This window comes from Odocoileus virginianus, chromosome 5 (assembly GCF_023699985.2).
Source record: "Odocoileus virginianus isolate 20LAN1187 ecotype Illinois chromosome 5, Ovbor_1.2, whole genome shotgun sequence".
Taxonomy (NCBI): Eukaryota; Metazoa; Chordata; class Mammalia; order Artiodactyla; family Cervidae; genus Odocoileus; species Odocoileus virginianus.
This window is the reverse complement of record NC_069678.1, coordinates 15,522,737-15,540,245: the sequence shown is the minus strand read 5'-3', so window position 1 is coordinate 15,540,245 and position 17,509 is coordinate 15,522,737. Positions and strand designations below refer to the sequence as shown.

At 37.1% G+C, this 17,509-nt stretch overlaps 1 protein-coding gene across 1 annotated transcript; it reads right to left on the bottom strand.

Annotated features, from left to right (window-relative positions):
- Positions 1-2,121: 2,121 nt before the first annotated feature.
- On the bottom strand, positions 2,122-7,354 carry LOC110144153 (olfactory receptor 10R2). The gene is made up of 2 exons (XM_070467143.1): positions 7,328-7,354; positions 2,122-3,069 (listed from the first exon to the last, which is right to left on the bottom strand). The coding sequence occupies exons 1-2, from the start codon at positions 7,352-7,354 to the stop codon at positions 2,122-2,124; spliced, it is 975 nt and encodes a 324-aa protein (XP_070323244.1).
- Positions 7,355-17,509: the final 10,155 nt, after the last annotated feature.

The following is a 17,509-nucleotide window of genomic DNA, read 5'->3' as shown; positions in this document are numbered from 1 at the left end:
TTTGCAGTTGTTCTAGTTCCTTCAAAACCTCTGATCATCAAATTTTTCTTGATATACATGAGCAGTCCACAAACCTTCCAAATACTATCATTTTGTTTACTTAAGTTCATTAGATGTGGTGTGAAGAACTGTAAAAATATGAGATTTTGCACTCATTGCAAGCTAAAAAGATAGTCTTCTACAACTCCATAGGTGATGAGGACTCTAGGTCAAAGACAAGGGATAGTTAATTTCTGGCAATAGACAGAGTATCAAAATTTCTGTTGACCCTCTGTCCCCACAGGGAAATGTACATAGAGCAGCATGTGTTATAAGGACCCAGAGCATAGGTGACCAGGACAGGCCTAACTTTGCCTTCAACTTGATTCAACTTCGGGGAGGCTTCTTCCTGACTCTAGACCCTTGATCTCCCTTTTCTTAGAGCATATGCTTTAGAAAACATGCAGTTGTAAATTACTTTTCTGTTCTTCTGATATATACACATTTAAAAATTCTCTAGTTTGTTTAACAACCCAGAAATGTCTTTCTCAAGGACCTGGGAGCATCCATTTGAAACATGATCATTAAGGAAGACATTGTTCTTAATATCCCATTTTGCATGGGATGAAAGGAATCCAACATTGGTGAATACCTGCTACAAGCACAAAATTGCATCCTGTAATAAAGCTATGAGATGTTTAGTTTTCCTTTTGATAAAATCAGGTAGTAAACACAGATGGTGTAAGGTGTTCCAGTACTTTTCCATTACTTCATCTCAGCCACTGAAAACCTTATCCCTATTGGTTGTGACAGCGTTGCCAAATTCAGACTTAAAGTATTTTCTCCATTACCAAAATAATCTTGAATAAAATCTTCCTTGTCTGTTTAACACAATTTTTGACTTGACATAAAGAATAAGCAAAAAGCACACTTGTCTCCAGGGCTTCTCTGGTGACTCAATGGAAAGAATCTGCCCGCAGGGCAGCAGCTTCAAGACCAGACATGGGTTCAATCCTTGGATTGGGAAGATCCCCTGGAGGAGGGCATGGCAACCTCTTCCAGAATTCTTGCCTAGAGAATCCCATGGACAGAGGAGCATGGAGGGCTACAGTCCACAGGATTGCAGAGTCAGACAGGACTGAAGCGACAGCAAGGCACACTTGACTCCAAAGAAAAACAATTTCTCTCTCTTCTAGAAACACTAAGAAAAAGATGAGTTAAATTTAAAAGTCTTTCAGGAGGTCCCCACATGAAGAGGATAACAGAAAATTAAACCCATAAAGCAGGACAGATAAAAACTTGAAAAAATCACTTTAGTGTCAGACTACGGTACACAAAACTCACCCACATTTTATGAAAGTTGATCAAGGCATTCAGTGTAAAGTCTACTTCTGGAGTTTTCTATTTAATTGCTGCAATTTCTGGACTTATAGAATTTTATTTCCTAATGTCTACATATTCTGTAGTAGATGAGTATATCTATGAGTAGATGCAAGAATGCCAATTAATCTATCCTGTCATTATTTTCAAATTACAAAACATAAAATCTGTGCCAGAAGGATTTAAATAATTTCTAAAACAGGTAAAAAGGAACATTGTAATGTTCAAATGTACAATGCAAAAAGATTAAATGGTAATATAGAGTGAAATGGTTTAGATAAGGTTGGCCGTGAGTAAAGACTCTCAACGAATTGGGTCTGTGAATGGATTTAGATATGCTGCTAACTCCTTAAATTGTAAATAAGTCTTCCCCCACTCATATTCATGAAGCTAATTTCATGTTTGGATATTGCTTTAAAAAATACTGTCTGTTGCAATATGTGGACTAGAATGATTAATTTATTCACTATGGTCATAACATTGATCAGGTCAAATATATGATTATTTTTATAGTTAGTAACATTCTAAACTCAATAAACCTAAAAGTAACATCTTATTCTAAAATAAAAATAGCCATTAGCATCACATAATTAGCTCTATCTGAACTTTTCAATGGCAATATTGCAATTGAGTTACAAAAGCTGAGAGAAGAAAATGTGCCAACTTTTCTCAAAAAACAGAAATGCTCAGTCAAAAAGATATGGAAATACATTCTTTGTCAGAGAGATATATTTATTACAGAATCTGAAATATAATAATATATCAATCAAACAATTTTAGGGATCCTTTCTTCCCCAACACTTTTCTAATAGCAACTTGAACGTCCTTGTTTCTTAGACTGTATACCATGGGGTTTAATAATGGAGTGACAATAGTGTATGTCACTGTTACCAACCTGTCCTTGTTGGACACATAGTTTGCTGTTGGTCTCAAGTAGATATAGGAAGCACAGCCATAGTGAATAATGACAACAGTGAGATGAGACGCACAGGTGGAAAAGGCTTTCCGTCTGCCTTCAGCAGAGGGAATCTTCAAGATAGTCCTCAGAATGCAGATATAAGAAACACAAATGAATAAAAATGGGACCACGAGTACAAGAACACCACAGATGAATATGACAAATTCGTGAGCATCTGTATTTGTGCAAGCCAGACGAATAACTGGTGAGATGTCACAGAAGTAATGGTTGACTTTGTTGGCACTACAGAAAGGGAGGCTGAAAACTAAATATACTACTGTTAGTGAGGCCAAGAACCCACCAATCCCACAGAGGGCTCCCAATTTTCCACACACCTGCCAACTCATAAGGATAGGGTAATGTAGAGGGTGACAGATGGCGGCATAACGATCATAACCCATAACTCCCAATAACAAGCAATTGGTAATAGCAAAACCAAGGAAGAAGAACATTTGGATGGCGCAACAGTTGAAGGAGATTGTCCTGGCCACGGAAAAAAGATTGATGAGCATCTTGGGTAGGATGACGAAGGTATAGCAGGTCTCTGATGTTGAGAGGATGCCAAGGAAGAAGTACATTGGTGTGTGGAGGCTTTTGTCCAGGCGGATGACACTAACAATAGTGACATTGCCACTGAGAATGACAAAGTACAGAAAAAGGAAAACCGCAAACAGAACAAGCTGAATGTCACCAAGACTTGAAAAACCCAGTAAAAGGAACTCGGTGACCATGGTGAGGTTTTCTGCCAAGACCTGAAAACAAAAGGGAAGTAAATGCATTCAAGTACATAAATATACAAATCTAGGGTATACAGGCTTATATTCCTTTCTTGAGATGTTGGAAAGATCTTGCCTTTTCTAGTTCCTAGCAGCCTCTGGTTCATTGTCCCCCTCTTCCTTCTTCAAACCCAGGAAAATTATATCTCTTTTACCAACTCTGATTCTGCCTTTCACTTTTAAGAACACTGTGTTTACGTGGTCAAGCCCAAATAATATAAACAAATCTCTCTAGCTAAAGGTCACAGGGTTAGCAAATTTAATTTTATCTCCAGCCTTAATTCTCCTTTTTCATGTAACCTAACTCATTTGCATGTTTCTGGGATTGATACGTGGACATCTTTGAAACAGGCATAATTCTGCCTCCTACAAGTAGGAACACACCATACAAAATGCAAAAATGAAGTAAAGACAATAAATCCTTTTTAATGGCATAAAACAACTAGGATCAAATTTAACAAAAAGAGGAGCAACATCTATGCACAGAAAACCATCAAACATTGCTGAGAAAAACAAAAGATCCAAATAAATGAAAAGACAACCATGTTCATGGATTAGAAGATTCAACATTATTATGAGACAATTATGAGCACAGTGATCCATATATTCATCATAGACTAAAAAATTGGCAAAGCAATCACAAAATATGAAAAGGAACTATAATAACCAAAATAATTGTGAAAATGAAGGGCAAAGATGGGAGATTAATACTTTCTGACTGCAAGCTTTACCTTAATGATGGAGTAGTCAAGAAAGCATGGTATTGGCATATAGATACACATATAGATAATGGTTAGAATTGAGAGTCTAGATATATACACTTCAAAGGGTACCATTGTGAAAATGAAGAGAACATCATACAGAAAAAATGCATTCACAAAGCATGTATCTGATAAGGGATTTGCATCCAGAATATACATATAACTCATAATTAAAATAAGAGAAGGATGCAGTTTAAAAATGGGCAAACTGTTTTCAATACACATTTCATCCAAGCGTATCAGTGGCTAGGAGGTATATAAAGATACACTCAGCATCACTTGCCGTTAGGGAAATGCAAATTAAAACCACAATGTGATTACTGTTCATATGCACTGAGATGACTATAATGAAAGTGATAGATACTAAGAGGTGCTGGTAAGGAGACAGAGAGGCTGAAACCTTCACATTTTGCTGATGGAAGTATAATATTATGCAGTCACTTTTGAAAAAAGTTTCACAGTTCCTTCTAATGGTAAATATAAACTTAGCCAATGACATAACAATTTTATTCTCAGGAATATAACAGAGGGAAGTGAATACTCTCCACATAAATATTTTTAGTGAATGTTCTTAGTATTATTATTGATAATAGCCAAAAGGAGGAAACTATTCAATTTATTATATCCCAATTTATGAATAAATAAATTTATGCACAAACAAAATCTGATTTACCCATAACACTATTATATTCATTAGTAAAAGAAAGAACTGTGGTGCATACCACAGCATAAATATGTTCAAAAATATTATGCTAAATGATAATAGTCAAGTACAAAAGACTACACATTGGAAATTCTGTTTATATGAAATGTGTAGGAAAGGAAAATATATATCAGCAGAAAGATTAGTTGTAACCTTGGGATGGGGACAGGATGAAATTTGGCTGCAAACAGGTAAGAGGTTATCTTTTGGGATGATGAAAATGTCCTAAAACTTTATTGTGGTGATGACCACACAGCTCTATTAATTTGTACAAATAAAATGTGTGAGTGAATTTCATGGTATATTAAGCTATTTTTAAAATATTATTTTAAAGGAAGTTGATATATTGGTGATTTAATTTTTTATATGTATATGTATTTTAATTACTAAATGGAAACCTTTGGAACATTAGGACCCATTTAATTTTCATTATATGAGTCCTTCTCTGGGATGTTTCAGTATTTCTGAAACATATTACAGATCTTCAAAAATATTTTAAGTAATTTTAAATATAAATTGTTTATATTTCTAGCAACTTAAGATTTACCATGATAGTAAATTACCATGCTCAATTCTATCTTCAAACCACAATTAAATAACAATAAATATACAGTAAAAAAAAAAGTAAAGAAGACTGTATACTTGCAATAGGTGAGTGGGAGAGAGGTTCTACTGCGTTCAATACAGAGGGATTGAGTTTGATTGTGAATTATGACTATTTAACATGTTCTCCCCTTTGAACAATCACAATACAGACATTCACTCAAGAAAAATAAAAATACATTTTCCAGCTGATTCAAACCAATGATGCCAAAAGACTCACATATTTATAAACATGATAACTATATTCTTAAGTAACCAGAATTGCTCCTACCACCTTTCATTTTCTTTCCCCTTACCTTTTACTTCCTTAATAAATAGAAAAAATATTGTACAAGTCTCCAACTAATATAATTTTCAAAAAATTATTGTGGTTATGTCAAGAAAAAAAATGCAAAAAAAAATTAAAAGATTAGGAAAAAGGTATTATTTGATGGAAAAATTTGAAAAAATAAGCTCAAAACTAAAAGCAGTATATCAGAGATAGTAAATAACCAAAAATTTGACTGTATAAAATAAAATGTATATTGTCAACAAAAGCAGAATCAGAAATAGTAGAAAACAAATGGTAAATTAAAAATTACAAAAATCATTTCAAAATATTAATATTAATAAAAATGTATTACAAACTGATGGAGAAAATAAATTTCTGGTGTAGAAAATGGATTTAATATATGATTTATGAAAAAGAAATAACATGGATCAAGTATATAAAAATTAGTTTCACATCATTTGTAGTGCAAGTTAAACTTAAAGATCATTTACACTCACCAAATTATCAGTAGTGATGTGGATTATATGATTAGTAAAAGTGTTAATGCTAATATGTTTAAAAATAAGCTTTAATTTTATGGAAAGAATTTTCATCAAAATGTATCAAGGCCCTTGATATATTAATTTATTTTTCTTCAATAATTCTGTTTGAAATCTATCAAAAATAGAATTTGATGTTTCTTCATCTGAAAAAATGGCAAGTGTGAGAATTAAATGTATGCGTAAATAAGTATGTGGAAAGTATGTAGAAAGTGCTTAAAATATCATGTAATACATAAAAAGCATGCTACTAGTGGTGTGATTTTCTTTGACTATCACTTTTTTGTTGTTGCTGTTTGGGGGCTTTTTTGTTTATTTTACTGGGATCTTTCCTCAACAGACAAATAAATTGTTCAAAGACAGTGACTTTTAAACTTTATGCCTATCCCATCTCTGAGGTTACAGAATCAAGTTAATGGTCAACCCTAGCAGTTTTAATATACCAACAGTATAGATGAGAGAAATTAATGAAAGTATACAATGTATGAGTGACCTTTCTTTAGAGTGAATCTTCTGTTTTAGGCTGTGTGTGTACATGTACACCTGCATGATAGGTGGGAATTGAAACTTTACAAGGAAAACCATGAACATAGAATATACAACACAAGGGGCTGATAGCTTTGTTGGAAAACAAAGTTGTTTTATTTTTTTTTTACCTTTTCAGGCCCCTTTCTTTCCATATCTGGTGTATTTTACAGGCTTGATTTTTCTCTAGAGGCAGAAGAGAAATCTGAAGAGAATCAGTGTTTCTGAAAATGAAAATATACATATATATATCCATCATACTCTTTACTTTCAATAAAATTTGCCTTCCCTCTCTCATAGTAGGACCCAACAAGGGAAATTCGGGGAAAAATATCATTCAAGACAAGAACCTATAGATTTTGCTTCCACTGTTTTTGACCTGAGGATACTATAAACATTCTGCAACATTGCTAACATTTTCTTTTCTCTCAACCTCAACATTATCTTGTCTACCCACTCAGCAACTTCCCCTATAACCACTCCCCAATCCTTATCTATCATGTATACAAAGACCATAGTTTTTTAAAAAAACACTCCATATTTCCAAATTGAACATAAGATAAAAAGCACAAGGAGCTACTATCTAGGAACCAGGAGAGTTATATTCTTATTCCATTTATGAAATAAGGAAGCCCAAGTCATAAACATGAAAGAACATAAACATGTTCTTCAAATGTGAGTCCTGGGCTTCAGTGGAATGCAGTTGTCCTGTTTTTCATCAAGGCCTTTAAGAAAACGTCTAGATAATTTGCTGCAAACAGCCATTCCCATATTCCCATACAGATCTTCCTCCCATTCTCTCAAAATTGTTTAAACCAGTAACAAGACTCACCACCACACTCCCAAGAACAATATCCATTGTGCTCCAGCTGAATAGCCCTAACCCAGCTACAGCCTTGGTTACTATTATTAATAGGCATTTTTCTGACTGTCAGCACTAGCATATATGCCTCATTTGATAACTTCACTACTCAGCACCCTAGGGAGTAATTACCACTTCACTCCTAAAACAAGTCCTTCCTTCCCTCAGTGGGGAACTGTGATCCACAGGGAAGATGGACCTTGAGGCTCTCTTGCCAAAACATGAATCATGCAATAGTCCAGGAGAATGTGTCAGTCTCTTATTTGAGACTCCTCAGTATGGAGGTTCATTAGAAATTTGGAGGCTGCTGGACATGTTAGCAGAGAAGACCTGATAACTCCCACCCACACACTTATTTTTCATCCTTTGGTTGGAAGGAAGAATGTCCTAAGCTTTCCCATCTTGCCTTCTTGCCTTTTCCTCAAAGATGAGGAATATTTTATTGAGTTGTATGATATATATATATATATATATATATATATATATATATATATGATATTAATCCCTTGTCAGTTATTATAGCCCCTTTCAATCAACCCCTTTGCTTGGAAAAAAAAAAAAAAAAAAAGCCATTTCCCTTTTCTTGTTCTTTGGATTTGCCTATGGCCTACCATAGTTTCCATATCCCAAATTACAATTGCTCTGGCTATTTGTGTGTGTGTGACGAAGTTAGCATCTCATTAAGTTAGTAAATGATTTAATAAATGGTTTAAGGGCAATACACTATGCATTTAATAGTAAATTCTGCATTAATTCAAAATATATTCAATTCTGAATATTCATTAGAGGGACTGATGCTGAGGCTGAAGCTCCAATACTTGGGCCATCTGAGGCAGAGCTGACTCACTGGAAAAGACCCTGATTCTGAGAAAGATTGAAGGCAGGGGGTGGGGTGGGGAAGGGGATGACAGAGGATGAGATGATTGGATGGCATCACTGACTCAACTGGAATGAGTTTGAGCGAGCTCCAGGAGATGGTGAAGAACAGGGAAGCCTGACGTGCTGCAGTCCTTGGGACCCTGAAGTGTTGGACACGACTGAGTGACTGAACAACAACAACAGAATATTGAAAATCTAGTAAACTATCTGACTGTGGAGAGGATAAGGGTTTCTACCCTTATATCATACCCTCAGGATAAACAGACACCAGAAAATATACTTGGTGTAAATAATCACTGTCGAAAAAAATTTTAGTGAATGATCCATATTTGGGGGCTTCCCTGATAGCTCAGCTGGTAAAGAATCCACAGGCACGCAGCAGACCCTGGTTTGATTCCTGGGCTGGGAAGATCCCCTGAAGAAGGGAAAGTCTACCCACTCCAGTGTTCTGGACTGGAGAATACCATAGACTGTATAGTCCAGTCAGTTCAGCTCAGTCTCTCAGTTGGGTCCAACTCTTTGTGACCCCATGGACTGCAGCACACCAGACTTCCCTGTCCATCACCAACTCCTGGAGCTTACTCAAATTCATGGCCACCGAGTCAGTGATGCCATCCAACCATCTATCCTCTGTTGTCCCCTTCTCCTACTGCCTTCAATCTTTCCCAGCAACAGGGTCTTTACAAATGAGTCAGTTCTTCACATCAGGTGGCCAAAGTATTGGAATTTCAGCTCCAGTATCACACATTCTAATGAATATCCGGGACAGATTTCCTTTAGGATTGACAGGGTGGATCTCTTGCAGTCCAAGGGAGTCTCAAGAGTCTTCTCCAACACCACAGTTCAAAAACATCAATTCTTCGACACTCAGCTTTCTTTATACTCCAACTCTCATGTCCATACATGACTACTGGAAAAGCCATAGTTTGACTAGACAGACTTCTGTTGGCAAAGTAATGTCTCCGCTTTTAAATATGCTATCTAGATTGGTCATAGCTTTTCTTCCAAGGAGGAAGCACCTTTTAATTTCGTGGCTGCAGTCACCATCTGCAGTGATTTGGAAGTCCAAAACAGTAAAATCTCTCACTGCTTCCATTTCTTCCCCATCTATTTTCCAGGAAGTGATGGGAGCAGATGCCATGATCTTAGTTTTTTGAATGTTAAGTTTTAAGCCAACTTTTTCAATCTCTTCTTTCATTATCATCAAGAGGCTCTTTAGTTCATCTTCACTTTGTGCCTTGAGGATGGTGTCATCTGCATATCTAAGGTTATTGATATTTCTCCCGGCAATCTTGACTCCAGCTTGTGCTTCATCCAGCCTGGCATTTTGCATAATGTACTCTGCATAGAAGTTAAAGAAGTGGAGTGACAATATACAGCCTCGACGGCCCCCTTTCTTGATTTGCAGCCAGTCTGTTGGTCCATGTCCAGTTTTAACTTTTTCTTTCTTGACCTGCATACAGATTTCTCACGAGGCAGATAAGGTGGTCTGATATTTCCATCTCTTGAAGAATTTTTCACAGTGTGTTGTGATCCACAAGTAAAAGGCTTTGGTGTAGTCAATAAAGCAGAATTAGATGTTTTTCTGGAACTCTCTTGTTTTTTTTCGATAATCCAGCAGATGTTGGCAATTTGATTTCTGGTTCTTCTACCTTTTATCAATTCAGCTTGAATGTCTGGAAGTTCACAGTTCATGTACTGTTGAAGTCTGGCTTAGAGAATTTTGAGCATTACTTTGCTAGCATGTGAGATAAGTGCAATTGTGAAGTAGTTTGAGCATTATTTGGCATTGCCTTTCTTTGGAATTGGAATGAAAACTGATGTTTTCCAGTCCTGTGGTCACTGCTGAATTTGCTGGCATATTGAGTGCAGCACTTTCACATCATCATCTTTTAGGATTTGAAATAGTTCAACTGGAATTCCATCACCTCCAGTAGCTTTGTTCGTAGTGATGCATCCTAAGGCCCATTGACTCTGCATTCCAGGATGTCTGGCTCTAGGTGAGTGATCACACCATCTGGGTCATGAAGAGCTTTTTTGTTTAGTTCTTCTGTGTATTCTTGCCACCTCTTCTTAATATCTTCTGCTTCTGTTAGGTCCATACCATTTCTGTCCTTTATTGTGCCCATCTTTGCATAAAATATTCCCTTGGTATTTCTAATTTTCTTGAAGTGATCTCCAGTCTTTCCCATTCTATTTTTTTCCTCTATTTCTTTGCACTGATCACTGAGGAAGGCTTTCTTATCTCTCCTTGTTATTCTTTGGAACTCTGCATTCAAATGGGTATATCTTTCCTTTTCTCCTTTGCCTTTCCTTTCTCTTCTTTTCTCAGCTATTTGTAAGTCCTCCTCAGACAAACAATTTGATTTTTTTGCATTTCTTTTTCTTTGGGTTGATATTGGTCACCACCTCCTGTACAATGTCACAAATCTCTGTCCATAGTTCTTCAGGCACTCTGTCAGATCTAATACTTTGAATCTATTTCTCACTTCCATTTTATAATCATAGGGATTTGCTTTAGGTCATACCTGAATGGTCTAGTGGTTTTCCTCACTTTCTTCAATTTAAGTCTGCATTTTGCATTAAGGAGTTCATGATCTGAGCCACAGTAAGCTCCTGGTCTTGTTTTCTTGCTGACTGTATAGAACTTCTCATCTTTGGCTGCAAAGAATATAATCAATCTGATTTTGATGTTGGCCATCTGGTCATATCCATGTATAGAGTCTTCTCTTGTGTTGTTGGAAGAGGATGTTTACTATGACCAGTGCGTTCTCTTGGCAAAACTCTATTAGCCTTTGCCTGCTTCATTTTGTACTCCAACGCCAAATTTGGCTGTTACTCCAGGTATCTCTTGATTTCCTACTTTTGCATTCAGGTGACCTATAATGAAAAAAGACATCTTTATTGTGTTTTAGTTCTAGAAGGTCTTGTAGGTCTTCATAGAACCATTCAACTTCAGCTTCTTCAGCATTACTGGTTGGGGCATAGACTTGGATTATCATGATATTGAATGGTTTGCCTTGGAAATGAACAGAGATCATTCTGTCATTTTTGAGATTGCATCCAAGTACTGCATTTCAGAATCTTTTGTTGACTATGAGAGCTACTCCATTTCTTCTAAGGTATTCTTCCGCACAGTAGTAGATATAATGGTCATCTGAGTTAAATTCACCCACTCTAGACCAGTTTAGTCCATTGATTCTTAAAGCATCAGTGTTCACTCTTGCTATCTCCTGTTTGACCACTTCCAATTTACCTTGATTCATGGACCTATCATTCCAGGTTCCTATACCATATTGTTCTTTACAGCATCAAATTTTACTTCCATCATCAGTCACATCCACAGCTGGTTGTTGTTTTTCTTTGGCTCTGTCTCCTCATTCTTTCTGGAATTATTTCTCCACTGATCTTCAGTAGCATACTGGGCCTCTCCTGACCTGGGGAGTTCATCTCTCAGTGTCCTATCTTTTTGCCTTTTCATATTTTTCATGGGGATCTCAAGGCAAGAATACTGAAGTGGTTTGCCATTCCCTTCTCCAGTGGACCACTTTTTGTCAGAACTCTCCACTGTGACCTGTCTGTCTTGGGTGGCCCTACACAGCATGGCTCATAGTTTCATCACCTTATACAAGGCTGTGGCCCATGTGATCAGTTTGATTAGTTTTCTGTGACTGTGGTTTTCATTTTGTCTTCCCTTTGATGGTTAAGGATAACAGATTTATGGAAGCTTCCTGATGGGAGAGACTGACAGAGGGGGAAAACTGGGTCTTGTTCTGATGGGTGAGGCCAATGCTCTATAACCCAATTTTCTGTTGATGGGAGGGCTGTGTTCCCTCCCTGTTTTTTGACTAGAAGCCAAACTATGGTGGAGCTAATGAAGATAATGGTGACTTCCTTTAAAAGGTCCCATGCATGCACTCCTGCACTCAGGGTCCCCGACCCTGCAGCATGACACCACTGACCCACGCCTCTGCCAGAGATGCCTGGGTACACACGGGCCTGTCTGAGTCAGTCCTCGTGGGGTCACTGCACCTTCCTCCTGGGTCCTGCTGCACAAGGTTCTGTTTGTGCCCTCCAAGTGTCTGTTTCCCCATCTTGTGTAAGCTCCGGTGGCTCTATGGTTGGTTAAAGGTGACCTCCTCCAAGAGGCTTATGCCACACCCAGGTCTGCTGCACCCAGAGCCCCTGCGGATGCGACAGGCCACTGCTGACCCATACCTCCACAGGAGACACACAAATACTCAAAGGTAGGACTGGCTCAGTCTCTGTGTGGCCTCCTGGTTGACACAAGGGTTTGTTTGAGCCCTCTGAGCATCTATGGCAGGTACAGGGTTTGATTCTGAATGTGATTCCCTCCCCCCCCCCACCATCTTGTTGGGGCTTCTCCTTTGCCCCTGGACATGGGGTATCTTTTTTGGTGGGATCCAACATTCTCCATTGATGGTTATTCACCAGAAAGTTGCAATTTTGGAGTTCTCACAGGAGAAGATGAGTGCACTCCTTCTATTCTGCCATCTTACAAGCAACCCACTGTATAGTCCCTGGGGTCGCAAAGAGTCAGATACAACTGGGCAATTTTCACTTAAGCATCTACACAGAAGGGAAACTCAATATTTGGACACCTCTGGGGAAAAAAAAAAAAAAAACTTCCACTGGAAATCAAGATAATATAAAAGCAGCTTTGATAAGAAGTTTAAATCAATTGATTAATTGATAATTAATCAATTATCAATCAATGCATCCAGAAAAAGACTTAGAAGTTATATTCACTGTATTTTCTATAAGAAAGAACCTATATTTCAGAACCAGAATGTAGACTATATGTTACCTCTTCTTGCCACCCTCTTACATATGGCAACCTTGCCTCCAATATAGCCCTGGCTTCCCCCCTCATGTGGGCAGTAGCTATTAACCACTACTCCCCCAATCTAAGTCTTTGGACTTTTATCTATTATTCAATTAAATATGTGTTCAGTAGACCAGATCAGTGTAGCTATTTCAATCTCTTTTTCCATTTATATTAAGCACTAAAATATAATTTAGCATCCCCAGCTTCTTTCTATTCTTCTTCAAGGCTATATTGTTTACCTTGATCTGCATCCCTCCCACAGAAAGCTTCAGTTCTTTATGTCACAATTTTATACAACAGTTATAAAGTTCTATGCAATTTGAATATAAAATGTCAAATTTTCCTATCACTCACTATACACAAAGGTATTTTCCTTCTTAAGTTTTATGGAGAAAATAGATTCCCTTATATATATACATATATATATATATGTGTGTGTGTGTGTGTGTGTATAATCTGTATTTCCCTGAAACCTCTATAGTAATGCAGACAGAATGTTCAGAAGGCTGTTCCTACCTAGAAAAGAGGAAAATAATTATTTTCATGTTTTATTCTATTTATGTAAACCTAGGCTTTTACTAATATGGTATTTTTATAAAATGTACAAGAAGTTATTGACAAATTAAGTAGTTGTTAAAAGATAATAAAGATTGGAAAGTGGTGATATCATGACTTACATAGCATAAAATTCTAACTGAATAAAATCATAAGTAAGTACCACTTATAGTGTCATAATAATACCATTTCAAACGAATCTAAAACTCAGTTTGTGATACTTGTACAATAAACTAGCTGGGAACCAGGGTTTTTCTTTTTTCCTGCAAAAATGACTGCATTCAAATTCTATTTCTTATGGAATCAGTATGGGGTTGCCATATAAAATACAGGATACCAAGTTAATTTTACATTCAAGTAAACAAAACTGGCAGTTTTAGTATAAGAATGCCCTAAATATTGCATGTGATAATCTTAGACTAAAAAAATGTATTTGTAGTTTATCTGGAATTCAGATATACCTGAGCATCATTCTCTGTTCATATTTGTTAAATCTTATAACTCTAGACTACTGATTTTCTCCTAGTGCAGGAAAGAGTAGAAAACTCAAGTTCCCATGGGCCCATATGGGAAGTTGTCTTTCCTGTAATTACTTGTTCCACAAACTCAATCAAATAGCATGTGCATTCTACCATTAATGAGAATTCTGTCATTAATTTCCATCAATAGTGTTAGTATGATGAGTGAAGTTGCTCAGTCGTGTCCGACTCTTTGCGACCCCATGGACAGTAGCCCACCAGACTCCTCCGTCCATGGGATTTTCCAGGCAAGAGTACTGGAATGGATTGCCATTTCCTTCTCTGGGGGGTCTTCCTGACCCAGGGATTGAACCCAGGTCTCCTGCGTTGCAGGCAGAAGCTTTACTGTAAGCCACCAGGGAAGTTAGTGTGAGTATATATGTCTCGATTATGGAATCAATTAAACACTCCATGACTGCGACTCCAGTATTTAATTCTGACATGATTGTATCCACATGTTATGATGGAGAACTTAGCAAAGACTTAGTAAAGACGATCAGAGCCTGAAAAGAAGGGGATGATATTTCTCGTAAATGGAAACAGCAAGACAGTGGGGGTAGCAGCACCCCTATCAAACAAAGTAGACTTTGTACTCTTTGAAAAAGTTTAGAGCCAAATTAACCCTCAAACAGAAAGGAAAAGAAATAGTATCTTAATTGTTGACCCACAACTATGCATACCCTTTCTTAAAACATGGGTGTTTACATAATTTATTGCATGCATCACAGTAAGACGAATACATCTCACTGAAATAGCACAGTCCTGATTCATATGCACAGCAATGATCCTTAGAAACATTGTTTACACTTGTGTCTCTACATAGTATATTATATGCACTGCAGTGTGGGAAACAGGCATTCACTTAGATAACACTGCTGCTGCTACTGCTAAATCGCTTCAGTTGTGTCCGACTCTATGCGACCCCATAGACTGCAGCCTACCAGGCTCCTCTGTCCCTGGGATTCCCCAGGCAAGAATACTGGAGTGGGTTGCCATTTCTTTCCCCAATGCATGAAAGCAAAAAGTGAAGGTGAAGTCGCTCAGTCGTTTTCGACTCTTCACGACCCCATGGACTGTAGACTACCAGGCTCCTCCGCCCATGGGATTCTCCAGGCAAGAGTACTCGAGTGGGTTGCCATTTCCTTCTCCATCAATAACACTATTCTCATGAAAACAATAAGCACTTTTAGAAACACCTTTAATGCATGTGCCATTTTTTTTAACTCTGATTAAAAAAAGAAAAAAAAAAAACTCATTCAATAAAATCTAACTTTTGGTAAAGAATAATTCGGTGATAAAGAATCGCCTGTCAGTGCAGGAGACAAGGGTTTGATCCCTGGATCAGGAAGACCCTGTGAAGAAGGAATTGGAAACTCACTCCAGTATTCTTCCTGGGAAATCCCATGGACAGAGGAGCCTGGTGGTCTACAGTCCATGGGGTCACAAAGAGTCAGACACAACTTAGGAAATAAACAGCAATAGTTTTGTTAACTATAAGCACAATATTACACAGCAGATCCCTCCCTAGAAATTTCTGATCTTGCAAAACTGAAACTTTCTGCTCATTGAACAGAATCTTCCCATTTACCCCACCCTCTAGCACCTGAGAGTTACGATCTTATTTTCTGTTTCTATGAATTTGAGTATTTTTAGATATCTCATATAAGTGAAATTATGCAGTATTTGTCCTTATTTTGCTGGTTTATTTCACTTAGCACAGTGTTCTCCAAGTTCATCAGGGTCCTTCCTTTCTAGATGATCTATTTATTGCTGGAGGTGGGGTACTGAAGTCTCCTACTATTATCAGTTGCTGTGTGATTCTGCCTTCATATATTAATAATTGTTTGATATATTTAGGTGCTTCAATGTTAAGTACATAACTATCTACAATAGTTATATTCTCTTGATGGATTTTCCAACCTACTATATAAAGACCTTCTTTATCTCCTGTTCCAATTTTTTTATTTAAAATATCTTTTGTCTGAAATAAGAAATAGCAACTTCTGCTCATTCTTTCAAAGATTTTATTTATTTAACCTCAACTGTCATATTTATTGGTATACTTATTCACAATATTTCCTCATCCTTTTTTTAAAAATCTTCATGGATAATGGAAATGCCTGCTCTTTCATTCCAGATATTCATAATTTGCATATTCTCTCAATCAATTTGGCTGGATGTTTATCTGTGTTATTTATCTTTTGAACTATCTTTTGATTTAATTGATTTATATAACACTTCACATTTTTATCCATTCACTTTTACCCTTTTCTTTAATATTTCCTTTTTTCAACTTCACTGGATTTAATATATTCATTCTTTCTCCTTTCTTAAGGTGACAGTTTAAATCATTGATTTTAGATGCTCCTCCTTTCTAATAAATATTTAAGGTATAAATTTTCCTTTATGCACTGTTAGCTGCATTCTACAAATCTGCATATGTATCTTTTCATTTTGTTTAATTCAAAATATTGTCTAATCTTTATTTCAACTTTTCTTTGAACCATGAATTGTTTAGAAGTACTTCTTATTGCCAAATATACAATAATTTTCTCTCTCTCCCTTTTTTTTCTTGTTGTTAGGAAACTTAAATGGAAATCGTCTTGTTCAGGCTTCAGAGACAAGAGAGCAAAGCATGTCTCTGACCTTGCTATGGCCTGTCTGAACACTGTCCTGACTTCATGCCCACTGAGAGTGAAAGCAGAGTGGCCCCGTAGATAAGACAGGGGATTGGTCTTGGAACTGTTGAGCCCCTGGAGGGGGTTGGTCCAACCACACCTGGGGCTTAACAACATTTCAAGATTTTCACGATGTCAACTAAAAAAATATGTACCACTTGAGAGTTGTAAGTCTTATCTGGAGCACAGTGAGGACTGCAGCCTGCGAGGCAGCATCTCACAGAGCTCTGAGAGACTGCTCCAAAGTGGCAGTGGGGGGAAAGACAGTGTATAAGGTTTTGGCGAAAGGGGAGTTCAATACCACAAAGCACTCATTTTACAAAAGGTTTTTTGTTAGTCATGAGGCCTGATATTACCATGAAAGGATTTAGTGCTTCTCTAGATATGAGGAGATGCAAGGATGGAGATCATAAAATCTGTTACTAAAAACATCCAGCTATCTAAAGACCCATCCCACCCATCTCTAAAGAGATCCCCTGGAGCAAAGTGCCTCAACTCCCTCAGGGGTTGTTGAAGGTCGACAGCTACATTAGCATGAGGTTTAATCTCCACAGAGGCAGACGACAAATGCCTCTGTTGTTCTACAAACTGGCAATGCTCTTGGTAAGCATCAATTTGTAGTTGAAGAAGACAAAACAAACAGCATTGTTTAAAAAAATTTTTTTTTACTTAA

Bases quoted from the DNA above. Each gene is read 5' to 3' on its own strand.
- LOC110144153 (XM_070467143.1), bottom strand. From the start codon at position 7,354: ATGGATATTGTTCTTGGGAGTGTGGTG. The intron at 3,070-7,327 runs GTGAGTCTTGTT...TTTTGTTTTCAG, and splicing joins TTGTTCTTGGGAGTGTGGTG to GTCTTGGCAGAAAACCTCAC.